The sequence below is a fragment of the Callithrix jacchus genome, chromosome X, assembly GCF_049354715.1.
Source record: "Callithrix jacchus isolate 240 chromosome X, calJac240_pri, whole genome shotgun sequence".
Taxonomy (NCBI): domain Eukaryota; kingdom Metazoa; phylum Chordata; class Mammalia; order Primates; family Cebidae; genus Callithrix; species Callithrix jacchus.
In genome coordinates this window covers 25,450,631-25,478,222 of record NC_133524.1, presented here as the reverse complement: position 1 = coordinate 25,478,222, position 27,592 = coordinate 25,450,631, and the positions used below count along the sequence as shown (strand labels likewise).

Here is a 27,592-nt window from a genome sequence, read left to right as displayed (position 1 = left end):
AACAGAGCAACACTCTGTCTCCAAAAAAAAAAACAAAGAAAAGAAAAAGAAAAACAAAAAGTTTTTTTTAAAAAAAAGATTATTTCTAGCTCTGTGTACCACAAAACATCTTTGCCATTCATGACAATAGGGAAAAGGTATTCTCCTGTTAAAGTTAAATTTGGTGGTTACTGTCTGCACTGTCTTTAACTTTGCTGTCCACTGAACTGGTCAAGAAAAACAGCTATATATGTACTAAACAGCTAGCTATCTATGTATTGGACAAACTATGTTTACAGACCAAATCCAACCTACTGCTTGTTTTTGTACCACCCATGAGCTTAAGTATGGTTTTTATATTTTTTAATGGTTGGAAAAAATTAAAAACAGTATTTCACGACATATGAAAACTACATGAAATTTAAATTTCAATGTCTATAAATAATTTATTGAAACACAGCATAACAACGTTCACCTTAAGTCTATGTCAGGTGACTGGCAACCCAGATTTTCACATGAACGAAAGACAAAAAGTAAGGCCTTCATAAGACTTATTTGCTGACCTGTAAGATATAATTCAGGTCTTCCAGTTTCTCAAGCCTAGCTCCACATTAAGAAATCCCTTAATACTGGGAGAAAACCAATTCACTGCCCAGCCTTACCAACTTTGGGGTCCAAAACCAAGCCTCCAGCATAAGCTGCTTTCTTACGTCCTTTCTTGTATTTATTGGTATCTCCATCAATTTCTTCATCTTCATCTCCCTAATATCAAATGGAAAGACAACTTCACCAGCCAGCAACTAATTAAGTTAAAATTGTTATGACTCTCTCTTTTCCAATCGCAGGACTTAGTTCTAACAGACATTATTTCAGTTAGTGGTCCTATCTGTGGGGAAAGACAGTTATTGCAATATGTTCATGAATCCAAATGAATGCCAAGCATAGTAATTTCTTAAAGAAATACTATATCTCTGAGTTAAGAAATACAAAACTTCTACTTTTATGTACTTCTGAATTTATAGAATTTCACTTTTCTATTCAATGAATATTGAAAATACCACTTTTCATATGATATAATATTTGAGATTGTAAAACAACCCTCTTACAATCACTACTCTAACATTCATGATGTAAAAACATAAAATATTTCATGTAGGTATTATCATTATCCCTATTATTAATATGGACAACATAAAATAAGCACATCTATATACTGAAAATCCATTCCTAAGTAGTTTATTATTGGCCAACATAAAATACTTTAGCAGAAGTTAAAGTCCTCTAAATGAATATTCCCTGTACCAATTTTAATAATGTACATTAAAAACAAGCAAATATGAGAACCTGAATCAAATTTTAACATTCAATTCCCAGCCGGGTGCGGTGGCTCACACCTGTAATCCCAGCACTTTGGGAGGCTGAGGCGGGTGGATCACGACGTCAAGAGATCGAGGCCATCCTGGTCAATATGGTGAAACCCCATCTCTACTAAAAATACAAAAAATTAGCTGGGCATGGTGGCGCTTGCCTGTAATCCCAGCTATTCAGGAGGCTGAGGCAGGAGAATTGCCTGAACCCAGAAGGCGGAGGTTGTGGTGAGCCGAGATCGCGCCATTGCACTCCAGCCTGGGTAACAAGAGCGAAACTCCGTCTCAAAAAAAAAACAAAACAAACAACAACAAAAAAACATTCAATTCCCATTTCTGCATCAATTCATATCAGTGCTAATAAAACAGTAGCTAAACTAAGTTTTAGTTCTAAAGTGATGGAGGCTATTTCAGAAACCTAATTGTGGGTGACCTTGATCATACTAGTATAGAAAAATGCAACACAATAATAAAGGCTCATAGGTTCAAGAAAATAAAAGGTTTAACTGGCATTTAACTTTGGGTAGGGCTAAGGTGCCAAAACACATTCCATGTATGGTCACCCATCAGAGAGGTCTAATGCTTCCCTCAGAGAATTTCATGTTTCACAAATTTTGTCTGCAAAGAGAAAAGTGGATAAGGAAATGACACAAATACAAGGGAATAAACTTGACACGGTTTCTACAGTACACAAGGGATTTGCTATTTTGAAAGCAGATGTCATCACAGAAAAAAAGGCTATCTAGGTAATAAAAAGTAAGGGATAAGAGGAAACAAAATACTACACAGCTTTGGACCCACCAGTTTTTGCTGAGGCTTTCGGAAAATCTGCTTGTCAGGCACAATATAGTTGTTTTCATAAAATGCATGAAGCAACAAGAACTCGTTACGCTCGGATCGTCCACCCATCAGTGTCCTGGACTATTAAATGGAATCTCTTTTTAAAATTTGAGCTCAAAACCACAACTAACAAAAGCAACTTTGAGTCAGTTAAGTTTAGTCACATCACCTCCTTCAAAACCATTCCTAACAACAGGCTGCTTTAAAAAAAAAAAAAAAAGTACTAAATTATTCCTAACATTTTCATTGAGCATTACAGTTAAAGGAGACAAAGAGAGCTTAAAATATTGACAACTTGGCTATTTACTCCCAAATGGACCATTCCACCAAACAGACACATCCAGATGTTAGAGAGATGATCCTTATGTTCGTCCAAATTTCAACACACTGCACCTGGCATTCCTCCCCTTCTCCCAACCAGTTCTTCCTTTACAAAAGAAGTCCAGCTCTCAGAATCCAAGTTACTCATTTTATAAGCATGCATTTAGACTCATTATCATATAACAACTACCCCAAGCAAACACTGAATCCAACAGGAAATGCTTTTTCCCCCTTTCTAAGTTAAATTTACCATAATGTTCCCAGCGATGTTAGTGATCTGCAATGCTAATGGAAGAACATTCAGCTCACACATGATCTGCAAAATGAAGTTGGCATCTTTCCAGGTGTGTTCCAACAGGTATAACAGTTGGGAAGAGTCACTGTACAGAAAAGTAAGAATGAAACAGAATCAAATAATTAAAAGAAACAATGCCCATAATCATAACTTCATAAACTATTACAAGGAATTTTGGGTGTAAGTAAATTCAGAGCAACAGCATCTTGGCTTCAGAAACAAATTAAGGTCAGTATGTAACTAGGAATTCATTCATACCATTGATCCCAAAGCCTTTCTCACACACACACACACACTCACACACACACACACACAATCCCATAAAGAAAAACTGAAGTAATATAATAACTACAAGCCTGAAAACTATCTAAATCCTTTCATTCATTCCATCCAGTGAGTATATATTGCATGCTTACTATGTGCCAGGAGTTGGCTGTGACCAAAACAAACAAAACTTCCTATCCTCCTGGAGCTTATGTCCTCATGGGGGAGACAGAGTATAAAAAAGAAAAAGAAATTATGTATATAGTATGTTACATAACTTTAAAAGTTAAGCAATGGGAATATTAAGTATCGGAAGCAGAGACCGAAATTTTTATTAGGAAACAGTGGAAGATTTCACTGAGAATAAACATCTGGAAGAGGTAAGGGAACAAGCCTTATGGAAAGAGCACTCCACGCAGACAGGACAGCACACTCAAAAGCCCTGAGCTGCATGCAAATCTGGCAGTTCCAGGACTAGGAAAGAGGCCATATGACTGGGTCAGAGAGAATAATGGAAAGAGTAGCAGGAGATAAGGACAGAGTTAATGGCATAGAGACACACTGTATGGAGCTTATAAGTAAAAACAAGAACTTCACTTCTTACTCTGAATGAAACAAAGAGTCACTGGAAGATTCTGGACACATCTGACTTGATTTTAGCATAACTCTGGTTCTGGATTGAGAACCGATTATAAAGGGGTAAGGGCAAAAGGAAGGGGACAGGCATATAAACCCAGTAATCCAGGGGAAAAAGGATAGTGGCTTGGACAGGATGGGTTCAACAGAATCGGAAAGAAGTGGTCAGACTTCGAGATATTTAGAAGATAAAACTGACAGGATTCCCTCATACATCTACTGTGGGATATGAGAGAGAGGAACCAAAGGTGCCACAGAGATTTTGGGCTAAGTAAAACTCTGAAGTGTCCAGTGATAACGGAAAAATACGCTTACTAATTTAGTAAGGAAAGACTACAGGAAGAACCTAGGATAGAAGATTAGAGCTCAGTTTTGAACAAGCTGGGAGTTCACATTAGGTATCAAGTAAAATAGGTAAGTAGATACATTGATTCTAGAATTTAGGGAGGTCTAACCTGAAGATACACAGGTGGGAGGCATAGGCATCCACATGATATTTAAATTCCTAAGACTCCCTATGATCACCCAGAGAGGAAGCAAAGTCAGAAAAGAAGTCAAAGGAAGGACTCAGAAAGAACTAGCAGGAACAAACGAATGAGAGATGACCAGAGGAGTAGGAGGAAGAAATAAGCAAGTGATACCTCTAAATAACTTAATGATTGCTCAGTTTTTACATTTCCAAAGTATCTACCCTAATTCCTGAATAAACGAATTAAGAGTAGAAATCTAAATCCAAACTACTGTTAGGAAACATTAAGAAAGTGTTAACACAGGTGAGGGAGATAGAGATAAACTGATCAATTACAGTAATTCAAGAGCTAAACTAGTTCAAATTATGAAAGCAGTGGAGATGGTAGCACTGACAAAGACAATTTCCCCTCTACAGCACCACTGGCTCATGCCTCTCCAGACTAAGAATAGTACTGGTGTTCTGCTATTGTTAATTTCAAGACAGATGAATTCTGAAGAATCTAGGATCATACCTGTACATATTTCGTATATTTTCCATTGGGATTATAGCCCTTTCCTTTTTTAGAATCTGCTGAACAAGTTCGGACAGATGGTAGCTTTTACAACGAATCAATTCCCTTGCTGAAATTTCCACATCACAGATCATTCGACCACAGGTAGCATTTCTTTCACCAAATCCACTCCGGCCCTATGAGATGGAAACAAAAAGCAAATTTCATGAAAGAGCAGACACTGACAACATTTCTTTCTAACCTATTTTAAAGCTGACCCAAAATTATGATAAAACTTTCATTCTCCCATTTATCAATCAAATATTTTTGAACATTTACTATATATCTGACATTATTCTAGGCACTCAGGATACAGCAGTGATCAAAACAGAAAAGACTCCTAGCCTCGTTTGAAATGTATAATAAAAAATAGATACCATAAACAAGAAATTATATCATTTTAGGAGGTAACAAGTATATGGAAAATGGGAAAATAGAGCAGGGTAGGGGCATAAGGAATTTGGGGAGACTGCATCTTAAATAGGGTAATGGGGCAGACCTCACTGAGAAGATGCCATATAAAGAAAATCTTAAAGGGTATAAAAAGCTAAGCAAGTATTCATATGAAGTACTAATAACAACTCTACCACATTAAAGATAGGAATCGGAAAAGAAGCAAGATCAGTGGCCCCAACTTTGATCTGTAGTGGCAGAATCCTCTAGAGAACATTAAAAAAAAGATACAGATTCCTAACTTATCTGATGAGGCAACATGTCCATTTTACTTATAAGCTTTAAGTAAAATAAGATTTCAAGCACTGAGCAGTATCAGGTTTAGGAAGAAGGTGCTTCATACAAAAACTGCCAAAACTTCCATACATGAAGCAAGCAGGTAGAATGAAAAGTACACGTTGGCTTTAAGAGTCACACAGGCCTGGGTTAAAATCTCAGTTCTTCCCCTTGCTAGTTACATGATCCGGAACGAGTGATGTTACCCCTATGAGACTGTCTATAAAATAAAACTGGAGTTGCCACGAGAGGTAACTAACACAGAGAGCACTTAGTTTATTGCCTTCTTGCTTTTTCTGTCTTCTTTTTATTACAAGGTATCATCCAGCAATATTGCATTCTTATACAACCAACATCAACTCCCTTCCATTCATTCTTCCCATCTTCTTCCTAAATGATAACCCTCAACATTTTCTGAACCATGCAACCTTGCCCTAAGGTTATCCCTTCAGGAATGACAAAGTGAAAGTAACATGTATGTGCTGTCTTTGTTGACTATTCCTTGATTCTAACCGATGATTTTTAAAACTACCAGAGGCTTTTATAAATAAAATGCTGAATTCAAAGGAAAAGATGTTTAGTGCCAAAGTTAAAATGTACCAAAGTTCCTATCACAAGATAACTAATTCCTATTTTAAAAAGTATAGTGTGTTCCCTGGTAGCTACCCCACATTATAAAATAAATAAATAAAAAAGATTTTAAAAATTATTATTACCCCAAGCTTTGGCATGTTGGATCGCTTCAGTCGACCTATCTTGGACCAGTGAGGAGCTTTGCACACATTAATTCTCTGCAGTAGTACTTCCAGTTCAAACCCATAAATATTATGACCCTAGTTAGAAAAAGAAGGCAGCTGATAACGTTATAACAAATGCAAATTAGAGGATTTATCTTCATACGCACAGAATTTCTTTGCCCTTTCTTTTTCTGGTCTCTAATTGAAGACATCATGCACTTACCTCCGATTGGGGGTCCTTTCTTCTTCAGGAATTTACTCATCAGCAGCATTCATTAGCCTTGACATTAACAAGGCTGCTAAGCAGATTGCTGGAATAAACTTTATTTCATCCTAATTGATGCAAGGCTCATATGATGTCTTTTAATTTGCAGCTCATGCCTCAGTCTCAGAGGCAAATGCAAATTTAATGTCCCATACTTTTTATGTGATCAGTAAAAGCTAAATTCAAATAATTCCATATTCCTTCCTTAAAAACATAGAGCCTGCCTGTGCTGTGTATCAGTTTACATAAGACTTCTTCAAAAACTCAGGAACTGCCTTTAGTTTCTTTTTTAAAAATTGAGTTCAAACACTAATGATTTAGACCCATAACTGATATGCAAAAAGAGAAATATATAATACCATTAAATAGCGCAAATAAGAAACTTGTTAAAAACAAAGAAACAAAACTACAGAGTAGAAATTATCTCAAATATGCAACTAGATTTTTCACTTCCATAATAATTTCCAACATGTGAACATGATTCACTTGCCTCTGTTCATCAAAAATTAGATGAAGTTTAAAACAATTCAGATCAACAAATATACTTGTTATTAAACTTTATTAAAAATATATGCCCACTACTTAGAATAGTCAAAATCATAGAATCAAAAAAGTAGAATGGTGGTTGCCAAGGGCTGGGGGAATGGGAAGTTAATGAGTACAGTGTTTCAGTTTTACAAGATGAAAAGACTTACAGAGATAGACGGTGTGATGCCTGTATAACATTATGAATGTAGTTAATACCACTGAACTGTATACTATAAAATGGTCAACACAGTTAATTTTATGTGTATTTTACCACTAGATATTCACAGCAGTTTTGCCTATTAAATTATAAGACCAAAGGCCTTGAGGAAGTCTCACTTACAAATTATCATACCTAGAATCAGGGACCCAAATTCATGTCAGAATTCCATCTTACATCCAGATTTCTCACACATAGACTTGGCTCTAACACCCAAAGCCAGGCCAGGTTTCCCAGGCTTCATGGCATCTCCTTGGGGTCCAAGATACTGTTGTTATTAGATGCTGACTGGGGGCCTGGTGCTGAGACAGAATGCCACAGTATAACACTGTGAACAGAATCTTCCTGGAACTTTAAAGGTAGGTCTTGAAATATCATAAGGGAAGTGGGTGCAGAGATATTGCTTCCAATCCACAGAAACTCAGGATGCTAGCTAGCTATATAGTCGCCAGATAAGGTATCCAAGAGTAAAAATGAATGTAGAGAAGAATATAGGACACATTTTTGCAAGACTTCAATGTACCCAAATTACTCATATCACATTTAAAATACAGGCATTTATAGCCTACATTCCTCTGGAAAAAAATATATATAATTTGATTGATCCATTAACCCAGAAAAAAGACAAATGAAGGAATCCCATATTCTCCAAATTAGGAAGGTCAGAGGACATATAAAGCAAAATGTTGCTTTAGTACTCTTAGGAACTCGGGCAAAAAATAGCTCAATGAATTATTAGCTCAAGCTGTCTAGCAGGGGCATACTGGGTCATCAACAGATAAAAATATTCCGAGTCCTGAGTTTTCAAAGGTATATGTCATAGAAATTCACTGAGTTCATAAAATTAAAATACTTAGTTTTGTGATTTGCACCAAACCAAGTGTATTAATAAACTCCTGTGACCACTACACAACTGGGCTACTAGAGCAAAATTTTAGCAAACTCAGGTTGTGCACGTTTACTTATATATGTGCTGGTCTCTAAGCATAAATAGCCAGAGAATCCTTAACTTCAACACTAAGTCATGGGTTGCTTTTATATTAGAGGAAAAAAACTACCTTGCAGTGGGCTTGTTATTTTTTTTCTCCTACTTGCAGCAAGTATAGCAATTCCCAAAAGTCCATAGAATCATTTCACTCTGAAAAGATTATTTGCTGCTCAAAAGCACCAATAAAGTCACACTGAAAATAACTAAGAAATGAAGAGCTGCCCCATGACATGATCAAACGTCTACTCACCACAATGATATCAGGATCAATTTTGTGAATGTTCGCAAGGAAAAAACCTAGCAGTGTTCTTTCTGTTGCAGCAACCTCAACCTTCACATTCTGTTAGATAAAAACACACAAGTCACTGACAACTCTTTACTGTCAACAAGTACTGTACCTTGGCTTCTTGTTCAACTACGGTAAGATTTCTTAGGGTTAAAAGAAACCATCCATTTCAAAACTAAATGTAACAATGAAATTCCTGATTCTAGGTTTCATAGTAATAATTACAAAGTCTCTAAGGAGCTCATTCTAGTAATAAACGTGAATAAAGCAAAATTTTAAGTACTGAGCAACATATAATACAGAAATGTCCCTCCACAGGGACATGCTTGTGCATCTGGATACATTTTAGAGCATATGAATCAGAGAACCTATCAAAACTATTACTTTCCTATATAATCCCTAGTAGACTTCACTGTTTATGTATTTACCAGGCAAAGAAATCCCAAGGATTGTATAAACTAATCCCAAATGGTAAGATAAGAACTGACAAATAAAAAACCAGACTAAAAACAAACACATTTAAGAATTATAATTGGCTGAGCACAGTGGCTCATACCTGTAATCCCAGCACTTTGGAAGGCCAAGGTGGGTAGATCATCTGAGGTCAGGAGTTCAACACCAGCCTGACCAACATGGTAAAACCTGACCTCTACTAAAAATACTAAATTAGCTGGGCATGGTGGCACATGCCCGTAATCCCAGCTACTTGGAAGGTTAAGGCAGGAGAATGGCTTGAAAATGGGAGGTGGATGTTGCAGTGAGCAGAGCAAAACTCCATCTCAAAAAAAAAAAAAGAATTATAAGTGTTTTAACTATAAATAAAACCTATCTTCACACAAAAGGCTTCTACTTGGATTACTAAATATAAATCAGGTATTCAAAAGATCCACTCATTAAAAATCTCTAAAAATGGAAGTTGATGGTTATATGTTTTCTACAATTAGGTCAGTTAAAAAATGTCAGTTTGGCCAGGGGTGGTGGCTCAGGACTGTAATCGCAGCACTTTGGGAGGCCAAAGCGCGTGGATCACTTGAGGTCAGGAGTTCCAGACCAGCCTGGCCAACATGGTGAAACCCCATCTCTACTAAAAAGACAAAAATTAGCCAGGCGTGGTGGTGCAAGCCTGTAATCCCAGCTACTCAGGAGGCTGAGGCATGAGAATCACTTGAAGCAGGAAATGGAGGCTGCGGTGAGCTGACATCATTCCACTGCACTCCAGCCTGGGCAACAGAGTGGGATTCCATCTCAAAAAAAAAGTCAGTTTGACTCTAATGGAATTTTCCTAGGTGATTTTACTTGGTTAGGAAATTCAGGGCACTTTATAAATAATAGCCTAATCTAATAGTACCTCCGACTATTGGACTTCTCAAGCCAATTAAATAAAATAAGTGGAACCTGACAAGGTTACTTACTTTTATCAAGTAAAAACATTAAAAAACAAAACAAACCAAAAAATTTATCAATACCATCACTTCGTAAAAGAAACAACATACTCTCCATAAAAGAAAATTCTTTTTTTTGAATACATTTACCTTTATGAAAAATTCATTGCATTATACTACTTCCCATTCCTCCCCATTTTATTAAGGACCCATGAAAACTTCTTCAGGGAGCACACTGGAATTTAGAGACCACTGATCAGTTTTGGCCAGCCCATGTCAACTTTGCCAACACACAGCCCTTTAACATCCACAGTACTCCCAAATTCACCTGGCTTTCCCCAAGCTGAGGAGGGACTCTACCCAACACCTTCCCAAAATAGTAATCATATGATCATAGGCATTTTAGAAAAGCTTCTAATTAAGCTATCGAAGGGGAATCTGAGCCTATTGATCTACCAATACAGGAAAGAATCCCATTATTTTCACATAGTAAAACATTTAAACATTGTTAATGCTTCTAGGTGTATATGTCTAATACATTTTAATGGGCCGATGTCATAATCCAATCTGGCAGGATTGAACCTAGTAAATTAAAATATAAAACAGCTTCTTTCTACTAGTCCATATCATCCCCCTTTTCTTTCTCTCTCCAAACAAACAGGTGCTTCATATAATGAGCTCTTTGTCTCTTTCTCAATCTCTTCCTTACCTTTTTCTCAATCTCTTCTTTAAAAGCATATGGAAAAATACAGTCCTTTGGTTTAGACACAACTGCAGAAAGGAAAAAATAAAGATTCCAACACCCATCTTAACTCGATTTCAAGTAATCATATAGTACACACTTCCAAATGAAACTCTTATATTCCCCCCATCCCTAAAGAATTCGGAGGATCATCAAATACTTCCACTAGTCATGCTGACAGACCTCAAAAGAATAATCAAGCACAGATCCTTAAGTCTCTGCAGTCATTAAAACTGCTTTGATGAAACATTTGCTATCTATGTGTTCGAGACAGAATAGAAGATTTCAGCAGTCTTCCTCAAAGAATCATCACCACCACCAATGCCCCAAGCTACATACAGTGGAGGAACTCAGTTCAACTTTCTCAAAAAGTAAAGCTGACCAAAGCTTCCCCTATTACACACTGTAAGTTCCTTACCAAACACAACAGCTGTTCACATAGTGACATACATGGAGGAAGTGGATAAATATGTGTTGAAATGAGTTCGTAATTGGTTTCTTCAATGTATTTTTCATGCTATTTCTCATCATCATTTTGTTCCATGTGTCCCACCCACTTAAGGGGGTAAAACTTCACAATAATCATACCTCATACTCCCTTCTCTGCATGTTTTAGTCCTATTTTCCTAATACCCAAGAAAACCAGACAAGAGAAGCTGGCCAAGTTAATCTCTGGTTCTGGGCTGGAAAAGATCCCAGGAAATATAATAGATCAATAGTATTATTCCCTTTTTTAAAAAACAGCAAAACGATTACGTAACCAGCCAAGCTCTCAACATGGAATATATCCGAATCCTCCGTAGAGACTGACTCATAAAACACATATGCAGAATTCAGTGGAATTATTTCATTCACTGAATTTTATGCACAGCACAACACAACTCCAATTGATATCACTGTAACTCCTCCAAATAGGTAAATATTTATTCCTTGGCATCTTGCCTCATCACACAGAAAACTTTGATCAGGCTTCTATGATGGGCTATTAGGATGACATCAGAAAATAGTTAAAGCCTAATTTTGACCCAGAAAAGAACTCCTCAGCCTCAATACAGCAACCACTGGACCAAAAAAAAGATAACAAATAAGACTCCAGACTTCTGCTCCTAGAAAAAAATGAAACAGTTAAATAGGAGGAAACCAATCCAATAAAACTTGGTTTCCATGAATAAAAAAAAGAAAACCCTATTTAACAATACACACTAACTGTTCTTGAAAACAATTTTTGAAAAACAAGTTACTAATCCAATAGCTGGAGAAAAAATAAGGAAACTCAAAGCAAACTATTAGTAAATCAGTTTTAAAAAATACATACCACACAAGTATGACTGAAAGGGAGGCTGTGGGGCTGCTTTATCTAATGCAAAATTGTGATGGACCAAAGCTGCAATAGCAATAATCTGCAAAGAAAAGAGGAAAAAACCCACTTATCAAACCACTACTGTATATTCTGCATTCTCACCAAGACTACCAAGAATATTCAAAGATACACATTTAAATACACATGAAAATTGTGGCTGGGCATGGGGCTCACGCCTGTAATTCTAGCACTCTGAGAGGTTGAGGTGGGTAGATCACTTCAGTTCAGGAGTTCGAGACCAGCCTGGCCAAAATGGTGAAACCCTGTCTCTACCAAAAATACAAAACTTAGCTGGGCATGGTGGCATGCTCCTGTAATCCCAGCTACTTGGGAGGGTGAGGCAGAAGAATCACTTGAACCCAGGAGGTGGAGGTTGCAGTGAACCGAGATCACGCCACTGCACTCCAGCCTGGGTGACAGAGTGAGACTCCATCTCAAAAAATAAGAAAGAAAGACTTTAAACTTTTTATTATAAAAATATGTAAACTCATTAAAAAATAGACAAAATAATAAAATTAACTCCTATATTAGCCATCATCCATTTTCAATTATCAACTCATCTATATAGAACCCTACCTACTTCCTTCCTCTCTATAGATTATTTTGAAGCAAAACCCAAACCTATTATTTTATCTGGGAAGATTTCAGCATCAATCTCTAAAACTGGGTTTATTAATCTTGGAACTATTGACATCTTGGGCCAAATAATTCTTTGTTATGGGGGCTGTCCTGTGGGCTGTAGGATGTCAGCAGCATCCTAAGCATCTCCCTACTAGTTGCCAGTATTACCATTCCCAGAACCCCTGAGTTGTGATAACCAAAAATGTCTCCAGACACTGCCAAATGTCCCCTTAGAGGAAAAATCTCACCCAGCTGAGAACCATCACCACTCTGAAAGATAAAATGTTTGAAAAATATAATCATAATACAATTATCTCACCTAACGCAATTACATTAATAGCAATTTCTTAAAACCATTAATTATCCAGGCAGAATTTAAATTTTCATATTTTCCAATTATCTCAATTTTATTTACCACATAAGGGCCATATTTCGTAAATGGTTGATATATAAAACCACAGGTACAACCCCATCCCATCTGTCATTCCCCTGTAATTTATCTGTTAAAGAAACTAGTTTGTTTGTCCTATAGAGTGCTCCATAGTATGGATTCCACTGCTTGTGTCCCAATAATGTCATTTAACATGTTTTTCCTGTCTCCATACTGCCTATAAATTCAAAGTTACGTCTAAAAGCTTGATCAAAATCAGGTTCAATTTTTGGGCAAGAATACTTCAGAGGTGCTGATTACTTCTGTCAAAAGGCACAGGAACATAATATCTGCTCAGCTCTACCTTAATGATATTAGTACCCGCTGGTGATCCCTTCCTAGATCCATTATTTCCCTGGCAATTACAAAGTAGTACTATTCCATTTTTCCTTCATTTATTAGCTGGAAACCTTCTATGAAGAGAAACTTCCCCTCATCAATTATTTGCTTGCCTGAGGTATGTGTTCAGAAAAGCAAAAGAAAAAAAAATGCTTAATTCAATCCCTTTACCAGTTTTCAAAATAATGAGTTGGTTCCCTGGCTTCCTTCACAAGTGACCAATGCGGTGTCATTGCTGACAATATCATTATGAACTCATGGAGCTGATGTGTTTCAATCTGTTACACGTACTCTTACTCTCACAGTGCCCCATCTTTGGTCAGTAGAAGACTCTTCAAGTTGATTACTGAGTCCAAGTTGAATTACTGAGTACTTTCAACACATCTTCAGTAGATTTTACTACTGTCCTTGCTCTCTGGTATAATAAGATGTTCCAGATATTTCCTTCCGTGAATCAGCCATTACTTCACAGACCTCAGTTTCCGTTTATTAGAAAATGGGTCCAGGCACACTGGCTCACGCCTATAACCTCAGCCCTTTGGGAGACTAAGGAGGGCAGATCACGTAAGGTCAGAAGTTCAAGACCAGCCTGGCCAACATGGTAAAAGCCCATCTCTACTAAAAATACAAAAAAATTAACCGGGCATGGTGATGCACACAACTGTAATCCCAGCTACTCAGGAGACTGAGGCAGAACAATCACTTGAACCTGGAAGGCAGAGGTTGCAGTGAGCCAAAGATCATGCCACTGCACTCCACTCCAACCTGGGCAACAGAGCAAGACTCTGTCTCAAAAAAAAAAAAAAATCGAATGTGGAAACCTCATTCTGGACACTAGAGGTGAATACTATTTTTAAACTAACTACTAATTAAACTTCTCCCAAACACTTAACTATGCACTATGGCCATCTACTGTATTAACTATTATTAAAAGATCAGATGTTAAGAAAAAAAGTCAGATGTCAAAAAAAAGATCAGGCCGGGTAGAGTGTTTCATGCCTATAATCCCAGCACTTTGGGAGGCTACGGTGGGTGGATCACTTGAGGTCAGAAGTTCGAGACCAGCCTAGGCAATATGATGAAACCCCGTCTCTATTAAAAATGCAAAAATTGACTGGGTGTGGTAGCCTGCACCTGTAATCCCAGCTACTCAGGAGGCTGAGGCAGGAGAATCACTTGAACCTGGGAGGCAGAGGCCACAGTGAGCTTAGACTGCGCCACTGGACTCCAACCTGGGCAACAGAGTGAGACTCTGTCTTTCAAAAAAAAAAAAAAAAAAAAAAGGTGGAAAAAAGAAGATGGCGTGGTAGGAGCAACTCAGGATTGCAGCTCTCAGTAAAGATGCAGAGGGTGAGTGCAAGCCACATTTCCAGACAGACCTTTGTTGCCCACAGAACGGGGAAATTCCCAGGTATAGGAGAGAAACGGGACGCCAGTGCAGCTGTTTCGGCTGGTGCGGCCATTTCAGCTGGCACCACAGCGCAGCGGCACTCCGCACAAAACACACTGGTCAGGGTGCCCTGTTAAACCAGCAATCTGAGATTTGCATATCCATCTGATTAAACAGGACTTGGAGCGTGAGCCAGACCAGGAGATTACCGGGAAGCGACGTTTGAGCAGGCGCAGTGGGTCGCTGCATGGGAAATCACACAGATCCTGGTGCCCTATCAGCAGGCGACTGAAACACCGGGAAGAGAGTCAGCTCTTCAACGTTTTTGAAAAAAAAAAAAAGGGCTCTGAGGCAGGGAGCCAGGTGATCAGGCTCAGCAGGTCCCACCCCCACAGGGACAAACAAAACGGCAACTTGAAACGCTCAGGGTTGAGAGTTTCACTGCGGGCACAGCTGAATCCAGGACAGTGCAGCTTGGTGGGGGAGGGGCGTCCCCCATTACCGAAGCATTCCGCCCCTACTGAGGTACACTCTCATTGCTGACGCAGCCTGCCGTTGCCGAGGCAATCCGCCATAACAGAGAGACCCCACCAACAGGGCAGAGCCCATGACAGCAGGGCGGAGCCCACGGCAGCAGGGCGAACCGCACGGGAGCAGGGTAGAGCCTTGGCAGGCAAATAGTGACTAGACTGCCTCCTAGCTGGGCAGGACAGTGCAACGGATACTCATAAAGGAAGCCCTAACTCCCTGAGACAGAGCATCTGAGGAAAAAAAGGGTTTTATGAGTTCTGCTGCAGCAGACTTAAACGTACCTGCCTAATAGCCCTGAATGATCAACAGAGCTCACAGCTCAGCACTTGAGCTCCCATAAAGTACAGACTGCCTCCTCAAGCAGCTCCCTGACCTCTGTATATCCAAAGAGTCACCTCAAAAAGGACTGATCAGACTGACATTTGGCGGGCATCATTCTGGGACAAAGATAGCAGAAGAAGAAACTGGTAGCATCCCTCACAGTTCTGCAGCTGCTACAGGTGTACCCCAGACAGCAGGGCCTGGACTGGACCTCAGCAGTCATACAGCAGAGGGGCTAGACTGTTAGAAGAAAAACTAAGTAACAGAAATACTTCATCGTCAACAATCTGGGCGTCCACTCAGAGACCCAATCGAAAAGTCAGCAACTACTCAGAGGACAGGTAGATAAACCCACAAAGATGGGAAGAAACCCGCGCAAAAAGGAGGAAAACACCCAAAACCAAAACACCTCGCCTCCTACAAAGGACCAAAACTCCTCACCAGCAAGGGAACAAAGCTGGACGGAGAATGAGTGTGATGAAATAATCAAATCAGACTTCAGAAGGTGGGTAATGAGAAACTCCCATGAGCTAAAAGAACATGTTCTAAATCAATGCAAAGAAACTAAGAACCTTGAAAAAAGATTTGAAAAAAGATTTGAGGAAATGATAACAAGAATGAACAACATAGAGAGGAATTTGAATGAATTGAAGGAGCTGAAAAACACGACATGAGAACTTTACGAAGCATGCACAAGTTTCAACAGCCGAACTGACCAAGCAGAAGAAAGAATATCAGAAGTCGAAGATCAACTCAATGAAATAAAATGAGAAACCAAGACTAGAGAAAAAAGCGCAAAAAGGAATGAACAAAGTCTGCAAGAAATGTGGGACTATGTGAAGAGACCTAACCTACGTTTGATAGGTGTACCAGAATGTGACGAAGAGAATGAATCCAAGCTGGAAAATACTCTTCGGGATATTATCCAGGAAAATTTCCCCAACCTAGCAAGGCAGGCCAATATTCAAGCCCACTAAATACAGAGAACACCACAAAGATATTCCGCAAGAAGAGCAACCCCAAGGCACATAATCGTCAGATTCAACAAGGTTGAAATGAAGGAGAAAATACTAAGGGCAGCCAGAGAGAAAGGTCGGGTCACCCACAAAGGGAAGCCCATCAGACTCACAGCAGATCTCTCGGCAGAAACTCTACAAGCAAGAAGAGAGTGGGGGCCAATATTCAACATCCTTAAAGAAAAGATCTTTCAACCCAGAATTACATATCCAGCCAAACTGAGCTTCAGAAGTGAAGGAAAAATAAAATCCTTTGCCAACAAGCAAGTACTCAGAGATTTTGTCACCACCGGGCCTGCTTTACAAGAGCTCCTGAAAGAGGCACTACACATAGAAAAGAACAACCAGTACCAGCCATTCCAAAAACACACTAACTGCTAAAGAGCATCAACAAAATGAAAAATCTTCATCAACTAACGGGCAAAACAGCCAGCTAGCATCAAAATGGCAGTATCAAATTCACACATAACAATATTAACCCTAAATGTATATGGGCTCAATGCACCAATCAAAAGACACAGACTGGCAAATTGGATAAAAAACCAAAACCCATCAGTGTGCTGTATCCAGGAAACCCATCTCACATGCAAGGATACACAAAGGCTCAAAATAAAGGGATGGAGGAAGATTTACCAAGCAAATGGAGAGCAAAAAAAAGCAGGACTTGCAGTTCTCGTCTCTGATAAAATAGACTTTAAAGCAACAAAGATCAAAAGAGACAAAGAAGGTATTACATAATGGTAAAAGGATCGATACAACAAGAAGAGCTAACGATCCTAAATATACATGGACCCAATGCAGGAGCACCCAGATATATAAGGCAAGTTCTTAATGACTTACAAAGAGACTTAGACTCCCACACAATAATAGTGGGAGACTTTAACACTCCACTGTCAATATTAGACAGATCAACCAGACAGAAAATTAACAAGGATATCCAGGACTTGAACTCAGACCTGGAACAAGCAAACCTGATAGACATTTACAGAACTCTCCACCCCAAATCCACAGAATATACATTCTTCTCAGCGCCACATCACACCTACTCTAAAATTGACCACATAATTGAAAGTAAAGCACTCCTCAGCAAATGCAAAACAACGGAAATCATAACAAACAGTCTCTCAGACCATAGTGCAATCAAGTTAGAACTCAGAATTCATAAACTAACTCAGAACCACACAGCTTCATGGAAAGTGAACAACTGGCTCTTGAATGCTGACTGGATAAACAATGAAATGAAGGCAGAAATAAAGAAGTTCTTCAAAACCAACGAGAACAAAGACACAACATACCAGAATCTCTGGGACACATTTAAAGCAGTCTCTAGAGGAAAATATATAGCAATAAGTGCCCACATGAGAAGAGTGGAGAGATCCAAAATTGACACACTATCGTCAAAACTGAAAGAGCTAGAGGAGCAAGATCAAAAAAACTCAAAACCTAGCAGAAGACAAGAAATAACTAAGATCAGAGCAGAACTAAAGGAGATAAAGACACGAAAAACCCTTCAAAAAATCAATAAATCCAGGAGGTGGTTTTTTGAAAAGATCAACAAAATAGACCACTAGCCAGACTGATAAAAAAGAAGAGAGAGAACAACCACTAGATGCAATAAAAAACGATAAAGGGGAAATCACCACAGATTCCACAGAAATTCAAACCATCATCAGAGAATATTACAAATAACTCTATGCACATAAACTAGTAAACCTGGAAGAAATGGATAAATTCCTGGACTCCTGTGTCCTCCCAAGCCTAAACCAGGAGGAAGCTGAAACTATGAATAGACCAATAACAAGGTCTGAAGTCGAGGCAGCAATTAAGAGCCTACCACACAAAGAAAGTTCAGGTCCAGATGGGTTCACAGCCAAATTCTACCAGACACACAAAGAGGAGCTGGTACCATTCCTTCTGAAACTATTCCAAATAATCCAAAAAGAGGGAATCCTTCCCAAATCATTTTATGAGACCAACATCATCCTGATACCAAAACCCGGCAGAAACTCAACAAGAAAAGAAAACTTCAGGCCAATATCCATGACGAACATAGATGCAAAAATCTTCGATAAAATATTGGCAAGCCGATTGCAACAGCACATCAAAAAACTTATCCGTCATGATCAAGTAGGATTCATCCCGGGGATGCAAGGCTGGTTCAACATACGCAAGTCTATAAAGGTAATTCACCACATAAACAGAACCAAAAACAAAAACCACATGATTATCTCAATTGACGCAGAGAAGGAATTTGACAAAATTCAACAGCCCTTTATGCTAAAAACCCTCAATAAACTCGGTATTGATGGAACGTATCTCAAAGTAATGAAAGCTATTTACGACAAACAAACAGCCAATATCATACTGAATGGGCAAAAACTGGAAGCATTCCCTTTGAAATCCGGCACTAGACAAGGATGCCCTCTTTCACCACTCCTATTCAATATAGTACTGGAAGTTCTAGCCACAGCAATCAGGCAAGAAAAAGAAATAAAGGGTATTCAAATAGGAAAGGTAGAAGCCAAATTGTCTCTATTTGCAGACGACATGATAGTATACCTAGAAGACCCCATCGCTTCAGCCCAAAAACTCCTGAAACTGATAAGCAACTTCAGCAAAGTCTCAGGATATAAAATCAACGTGCAAAAATCACAAGCATTCCTATACACCAATAACAGACTTAAAGAGAGCCAAATCAAGAACAAACTGCCATTCACAATTGCTACAAGAACAATAAAATACATACGAATACAACTTACAAGGAACGTAAGGGACCTCTTCAAGGAAAACTACAAACCACTGCTCAACGAGATAAGAGAGGACACAAAAAGATGGAGAAACATTTCATGTTCATGGTTAGGAAGAATCAATATCGTGAAAATGGCTATACTGCCCAAAGTAATTTACAGAATCAACGCTATCCCCATCAGGCTACCATAGACTTTCTTCACAGAACTGGAAAAAACCACCATGAACTTCATATGGAACCAAAAGAGAGACCGCATAGCCAAGTCAATTCTAAGCAAAAAGAACACAGCGGGAGGCATCATACTACCAGACTTCAAACTATATGTAGCATAGGCTACAGCAATCAAAACACCATGGTACTGGTACCAAAACAGAGATACAGACCAATGGAACAAAACAGAGGCATCAGAGGCAACACAACATATCTACAACCATACAGTCTTTGATAAACCTGACAAAAACAAGCAATGGGGAAAGGATTCCATGTTTAATAAATGGTGTTGGGAAAACTGTCTAGCTAGGTGCAGAAAGCAGAAACTGGACCCCTTCCTGACACCTTACACTAAAATTAACTCCAGATGGATTAAAGACTTAAACATAAGACATGGCACCATAAAAACCCTAGAAGGAAATCTAGGCAAAACCATCCAGGACATAGGAGTAGGGAAGGACTTCATGACCAAAACACCAAAAGCGTTGGCAACAAAAGCCAAAATAGACAAATGGGACCTAATGAAACTCCACAGCTTCTGCACGGCAAAAGAAACAGTCACTAGAGTGGATCGGCAACCAACAGAATGGGAAAAAATTTTTGCAGTCTACCCATCTGACAAAGGGCTGATATCCAGAATTTACAAAGAACTTAAACAGATTTACAGGAAAAAAACAAACAAGCCCATTCAAAAGTGGGCAAAGGATATGAACAGACACTTTACGAAAGACATATATGAGGCCAACAATCATATGAAAAAATGCTCATCATCACTGGTCATCAGAGAGATGCAAATCAAAACCACATTGAGATACCATCTCATGCCAGTTAGAATGGCGATCATTAAAAAATCTGGAGATAACAGATGCTGGAGAGGATGTGGAGAAATAGGAACACTTTTACACTGTTGGTGGGAGTGTAAATTAGTTCAGCCACTATGGAAGACAGTGTGGCAATTCCTCAAGGCCTTAGAAATAGAAATTCCATTTGACCCAGCAACCCCATTACTGGGTATATATCCAACGGACTATAAATTGTTCTACTATAAGGACACATGCACATGAATGTTCACTGTAGCACTGTTTACAATAGCAAAGACCTGGAACCAACCCAAATGCCCAACGATGATAGACTGGACTGGGAAAATGTGGCACATAGTCACCATGGAATATTATGCAGCAATTAAAAATGATGAGTTTGTGTCCTTTGTAGGGACATGGATGAATCTGGAGAACATCATTCTCAGCAAACTGACACAAGAACAGAAAATGAAATACCGCATATTCTCACTCATAGGTGGGTGATGAAAAATGAAAACACATGGACACAGGGAAGGGAGTACTACACACTGGGGTCTATTGGGGGGAATAGGGGAGGGACAGCGGGTAGGGGGAGCTAGGGAGGGATAGCCTGGGGAGAAATGCGAAATGTGGGTGAAGGGGAGGAAGGCAGCAAAACACACTGCCATGTGTGTACCTATGCAACTATCTTGCATGTTCTGCACATGTACCCCAAAACCTAAAATGCAATAAAAAGAAAAAAGATCAAATCACATACTAAAACAAAAAATCAGAGTGAAAATACTGCCAAAATGCTGTTTAAAAAGATCCCTATCAATGTCAGAAGGACTTAGAAAGTTAAAACGTAACAACCAAAATAAATAAGTAAACAAATAAAGCATTGGTCACCACTGCATGTAATGTAGGTGCCAACTTCCTACTAGGAAAATTGGCAATTAAAGAGAAAGAAGTAAGCATTTATCCTGTCTTTCCCGTATAAACCATTATGGCATAACCAAGTAATACTGGCTAAAGAAGAAAATTTAATTTTATAGAAAAATTTAACTAACAAACATGGATAGAATTTTTTAAAACCACCATTTTGGCCAGGTGTGCTGGCTCACGCCTGTAATCCCAACACTTTGGGAGGCCGAGGCAGCAGATGACGAGGTCAGAAGTTCAACACCAGCCTAGCCAATATGGTGAAATCCTGTCTCTACTAAAAAATACAAAAAATTAGCTGGGCGTGGTGGCATGCACCTGTAGTCCCAGCTACTCAGGAGGCTGAAGCAGGAGAATCACTTGAACCCAGGAGGTAGATGTTGCAGTGAGCCTAGATCATGCCACTGCACTCCAGCCTGGGTGACAGAGAGAGACTCCGTCTCAAAAGAAAAAAAAAAACCATATTACAACTCAATGAAATAGCTAATTCAGGCAAAAATGACTAATAAATGAAGCTATTAGCTCAGTGGTTCTCAACTGGGGGTAATTTTATACACACATACGCATCCCCTGTCCCCAGGACATCTGGTGCTATGTTTGTAGGCATTTTTTGGCTGTCACAACTAGAGGGGAAGAATGCTACTGGCACCTAGAAGGTAAAGGCCAGGGATGCTGTTAAACATCCTACAATGCCCAAGACAGTACCCCACAAAAGAATTACCTGGCCCAAAATACCTGTAGTGTCAAGGTTAACACACCTTACATTAGATGAAAAGCTGATGGAAAATTACAATAGTTACCATTAATTCAACCACTAATCAAACACAGACTCACTAATAGTAGGGTTTTTTTCCCCCTTGATCCCAGCCTTTGTCAACTAATAGCAGCTTAACCAGACATTGTGTCTTTTGCTATGATACAATATGACGTACACTGTATCACCTATAAAGCATTTTGGCTAAAAACTGAACCTGAATCTAATTTGATCGATTTACAGCTAACTTACAGTATACAGAAATATGAAGGATAAGGCAGGGTCAGCTTATTTTTTCTTTCAAGGGCCACATAGTAAATATTTTAGGTTTTACAGGCCATATGGTCTCTGTTACTACTCAACTCTCCTGTCACAGTGCAAAAGCAGCTGTATACATGCTGTCTTCCAATGAAACTTGATTTACAAAAATAGGTAGCAGGCTGGATTTGGCTCACAGACCATTCATTGCCTGTCAACTCCTGGTATAGAGGAAAAGTCCAATGACACCACAACAAAGCAAATAAATGGAGAAAACAGGATATTCTATTAGATGAACAACAATATTTCTTTAATTATTCAATGTCATTAAAAAAACTGGAGAGTGTGAGTGAGTTCTTCCTATTTAAAAGAGGTTCAAGAGGCGCAGAGATTAAATAGCATCTGTGAATCTTGTGTGAATCCTGATTCAAACTGAGCGTTAAAAGACATCTTAAGAAACAGGGTCATGTAAGTATGGACTGGGTATTTTAGATTATACCAAGGAATCACCACTGTTAATGTTAGTGGGTGTGCTAATGGTATTATATAAGAAAGCGTGCATGTTTTGAGAGAAGCATACCAAGGTTCACAAAGGTAAAATGACACAATGTCTGAGATCAGCTTTAAAATACTCAAGAGGGAAAAAAGGGAAAGAAATAAACAAGTATGACAAAATCTTACTAACTGCTAAATATGAGTGATTGGTATATGGATTCCATTTTATTACTCTCTCTATATCTATTTGAAGTTCTCCTACATAAAAAATTTAACAGACAAAAAATAAAAATAAGTTCAGCAATTTAAGTCTTTAAGAAAAAACTCCAACACTAGACAAATTCAATTCATTCTCTATAATAAGAGTTTAGTAGCAAATTAGTATCCTTTCCCCTCCAAAAAGAACAACTTTCTCTTAAAGCAAAGCTGTGCAAGTTCAGGCAAGTATTGCATCTAAGGCATGGGTACAAAATCTGTCCTATTTTTTTAACCTCGTTTTGATGGTTCTTTGCATTCTGCATTGTCTTCATGCTGAAAGCCATCATGACAAGTGGAGGAGGACCGACATCCTTAATTACATTCACCAGGTCTGGTTTCAAAGCCATTGCCTCAACTTTACACCAACTGATTGGCTGATTCAAGAGCTCTGAAAGATAATAGATACAACAGATCAATAGCTATTTACTGAAAAAGAAAAACTACTATAATTAAGACATCTGTCATTAACTGGTATATTCTTCAATCCTGCCTTCTAATAAGAATGACATATTATATCTAACATCTAACTAAAAATAAGCCACATTATTGGGTTGTATGCAAATCCTCATGTGTGTGTACATATGTTCATTTTCCTGGGAAAGAGGTCCATAGCTTTCATCAGATTCTCCAAAGAATCCAGGACCCAAAATAGGTTTTAAAAAAACTGAAACACCACTGCCTTGGAGGAATCATGAAACATTTTTAAGAGCTTCATGAAGACAAAGCAGACTATCATAGAAGCAATTACTGAAAAACATCAGTTAACAGGCCAAAAATGCACTATCCATATTGAATACCAATTCTCCTCTACTTCAAATATCAGCAGTTCACTATGGAGAACAGCTGGGCCACATGAGCCAGGTCAGAAGTACATGTGAATAACAGCATAATGAGGGATGCACCCCAAACTAAGGCCTCCCTCAGACTAAACTGCCAGGCATTATAGAGATAAGGTGATTCCAAATACACTCCCTATACTCACTCAAGGAAAACTTTGAAGAAACAAACAGAAAAGGAAGTGGATACATTAAAATAAATACATCAGTTTCCTAATTTCCCTTTTAAAAACCACATCTATCAGCAATCTATTCAGCATTCTGAGCATATATTTTCCCTTACGTGGACTTTTTACTTCAAGCCAACAAGGTCCTTTGATCTTTCTGTTCATCAAGAACAGTTCCAGGCTAGATGTATTGGTCCCAAATACATGAGAAAAAGTTTCTCCTTTCAAATCTTGAGGAAGCTGTGGCATTTCAGCCTGAAAAAGGCAAAAAAAAAAAAAAAACTTTTTGTATAAAGCTATTACTTTGCATTTTCCAAAGTCTGTATTTGAAATAAACAAAAGCCTCTCTATGAAGCACAGAAGAAACCCTTTGATATATATGAAATGTAATTTGCCACAAATGAAATCCAAAACAATTCACAGTAGGAAACAAAACCAATTCACAATGACAAAATAATGCATCTTGATGGCACCCATTAGAAGAAAAATAGGCCAAGAAGCTCCCCCAAAAGAGAATTTCTGTCCAGAGCTGTACATGCTTTACTGATAAAGAATAACCAAGTACCACTCCATTAGAAGAATGAAAGCAATAGAGTGGAACTCATCGAAAATACTTTTCATCACCACTGTCAGAAATATTTCTTATAAGTTTTCCTTTTCCAACACTGTAGGAACAAAACACTAGAACAGAGGTAAGAAGAGGTTAAGGTCTAATTAATTAATATCCTACAGCAATGACCCTGCCTGTCACAGGAGCAAGAGTAGTACTATAGCAATGCTACTGACACTCTTCTCTCATCTTTCCACTGCTCATAAGGGACACTTCAACAGACTAATGATGTCCAACTCCATCATGTGGCATTCATTCCACTTGACAAACAGTTGTGCTGTTTCAACTTATTTATTTAAAGATGTATACTCGAAAGCAGAGAAAAGCAGTGTAACCTGTAGTCTATATACTTAAATTAATTTTATTCATTTCAATTATTCATTACTATAAATCCACCTCAGTGAAGTGTGGACTTGAAGATCCCTACCAATACTCCTAACTGAAAGTCAGTTGAAAGTTCAAAAACAGAAAAAATAAAATATCATTCTCAAGCAAAACCCAGCAATTGTGTTTGACTTACCGAGTATTTAACTTCCAAGTACTCAGATTTTTCTGGAACATCAGGTATCTCAAAAGCATAGTTCTTTTCCACTGGCTGAGTAAGTAGATATTTTTTAAAAATCCTTAAGACAAAAACTTTTCAAAAACTGACCAGTATTACATATACAATACATGATCTTGTATTTAATCATCAAGAATCCTTACGGAACACAGAGGTAAATAAAGCCAAAAGTTTTCCTCTTTCAATTGGAACTAAAACACCCAGTGTCAAAATGCTAAAAGGACGTATCTTGGACACTACAGAACTAAAAAATATTTACATTCAAGAGGGGCAATAAAAGATGAAAATTTTGGCCAGGTGCAATGGCTCACACCTGTAATCCCAGCACTTTGGGGGCCTAAGGTGGGTGGATCACAAGATCAGGAGATCAAGACCAGACTGACCAACATGGTGAAGCCCCGTCTCTACTAAAAATACAAAAATTAGCTGGCCGTGGTGGTGTGCGCCTGTAGTCTCAGCTACTTGGGAGGCTGAGGCAGGCAAATCGCTTGAACCTAGGAGGCATAAGTTGCAGTGAGCCAAGATTGTGCCACTGCACTCCAGGCTGGCAACAGAGCGAGACTCCATCTCAAAAAGAAAAAAAGATTAATTTTTTACAATGTTAATGTGTTAATGCATTAAATGACTTGCTACTATCTTATATTAAGCAACTCTATCTTGCTAGAATACTAAATAATTAGCATTATAATTATAGCTTATATTTACTGAGTGCTGGCTATCTGGCAAGGACTGTTCTAACCATCTAATATGAATTAATTGATTTAACCCTTTTGGCAACTCTTGAAATAGGGCCCTATTTCTCAGATGAAGAAACAGGCACAGAGAAGTTATACAGCACTTGTCCAAGGTTACACACTAGTAAGCAGTAGGCTAGGACTTAAAGCACAAGCAGTCTGGCCTCGCACCTATACTCTTCACCAGTATATCACAGTTGCTTCTAGAATTTTAAAGACTTGAACCATCAGCTGCAATTCAAAACTCAATTAGTTAATACTATTAGCCTTATCTTCAGTAACTCAATCCTCCGTGATCATTCTTAATAGCCAGTATTTTGAGCAGGGCAATTATAGCCAAAGGCATCAATCTCACTAAATCAAGACAATTCATCATAACTAGCACAAAGATGTTCATTCTATCAGACTGTATCATAGTCCCTGATTTTTAAAAATAAAATGTTACTTAACTTTCTAACCAAAACATCTTGGCAATAACTAATACAAACGAGATCAGAGCAGTTCCTTCTCCACTTGAGAATAAGACCACAAGACATATTACGAGCACTGGAGGCAATTAATTTGCTATGAGTTATCTTTCCATTCAAATTAATAAATGATTATTTTGTAAGCAGTTTAAAAAGAAAAATATTTTTACAAATCTAATATATTGTCTTTACATTCATACTTATGAAATTTCCATTCAATAAATTATAGCCACACAGAAGGCATCCTGCACAAAGAAAATATGCAATAACTATTTGCTAAATCAGAAAATAAACAACAAACATAGGTGGAAAAAAATCATCACCAAATACAAACCTTAGACTTGAACTTCATAATTTTATATTTTGTTGCTATTTTCTCATCAAATTCCTCATAAACATCCTTCATTGAAACTGGAGTTCCTGTTTCTTTCCCCGTATTCAGATCAATTTTCTGTTACCCCAGAAAGGAGGGCAGATGGGGAAATAAAAAGTATCTGTACATAAGATCTCCTCAGCCACCAGAAACCCAAGTCTGTATCAATTTTTATCCTTACCCATTTAAATATTTAATAGCAGTCTTACGGATAAGTTCAAAGATCCAAACAGACCCAAAAAATGTACTAAACCAAATGCCCAATTCCTCCCAATGGCATCATAAAAACAAATCAGTGATAAAGATGATCAAGTCTACCAAATGGAAGAATAAGCATTGTAAATCCTGACCAAGAGACTCCACAGTTCAACTGACATGGGGAGGGGCTGAGAGGAAAATGGGGATGTTAAGTCCCAATAAAAAAGGAGAAGCAAATAGAATTGAACTTGTTAATAAATGGCAATGGAGGGAGTATCACTGCTGCCTATGCAGCAAAACTATGAAAACTGAGCCAAATACCATGTCACATTTTAGAACCTTATAGTTTCAACCCTGATTATTATGGAAATGAGGAGTGAGGGAAAGAAAGTATTATATACTAAAACTCAGAAACATTTATACTCTAACAAATTGAAAAACTGAGTTCTACTTTATTTTTCTACTTTTCCCAACCCCTAATAGAATTGCTGACCATCGGTGGTCACTAGGCGAGCAGCAAGAAAGAAGCATAAGGATTGTGGAGAATTCGTAGCCCTATTGAAGGACAGAGCTGGCAGCAGAACACAGAATGTG

General features: G+C 38.3%; 1 protein-coding gene across 11 annotated transcripts in view; it reads right to left on the bottom strand.

Annotated features, from left to right (window-relative positions):
* Positions 1 to 27,592, bottom strand: part of POLA1 (DNA polymerase alpha 1, catalytic subunit) — a 316,077-nt gene that overhangs the window by 262,399 nt on the left and 26,086 nt on the right. For 5 of the 11 annotated variants that reach the window (XM_008989090.5, XM_017968391.4, XM_002762735.7 and 2 more), the window contains exons 12-23: positions 26,762 to 26,878; positions 25,185 to 25,259; positions 24,171 to 24,309; positions 23,285 to 23,439; positions 11,914 to 11,998; positions 10,566 to 10,627; positions 8,439 to 8,528; positions 6,170 to 6,286; positions 4,686 to 4,861; positions 2,758 to 2,887; positions 2,148 to 2,267; positions 642 to 741 (exon numbers count right to left, since the gene is read on the bottom strand). In XM_008989090.5, the coding sequence (XP_008987338.2) occupies positions 642 to 741; positions 2,148 to 2,267; positions 2,758 to 2,887; positions 4,686 to 4,861; positions 6,170 to 6,286; positions 8,439 to 8,528; positions 10,566 to 10,627; positions 11,914 to 11,998; positions 23,285 to 23,439; positions 24,171 to 24,309; positions 25,185 to 25,259; positions 26,762 to 26,878 (1,366 nt within the window). The remainder of the gene's footprint in view (positions 1 to 641; positions 742 to 2,147; positions 2,268 to 2,757; positions 2,888 to 4,685; positions 4,862 to 6,169; positions 6,287 to 8,438; positions 8,529 to 10,565; positions 10,628 to 11,913; positions 11,999 to 23,284; positions 23,440 to 24,170; positions 24,310 to 25,184; positions 25,260 to 26,761; positions 26,879 to 27,592) is intronic. The other 6 variants (XM_078363411.1, XM_017968393.4, XM_078363409.1 and 3 more) reach the window with 2 other exon arrangements.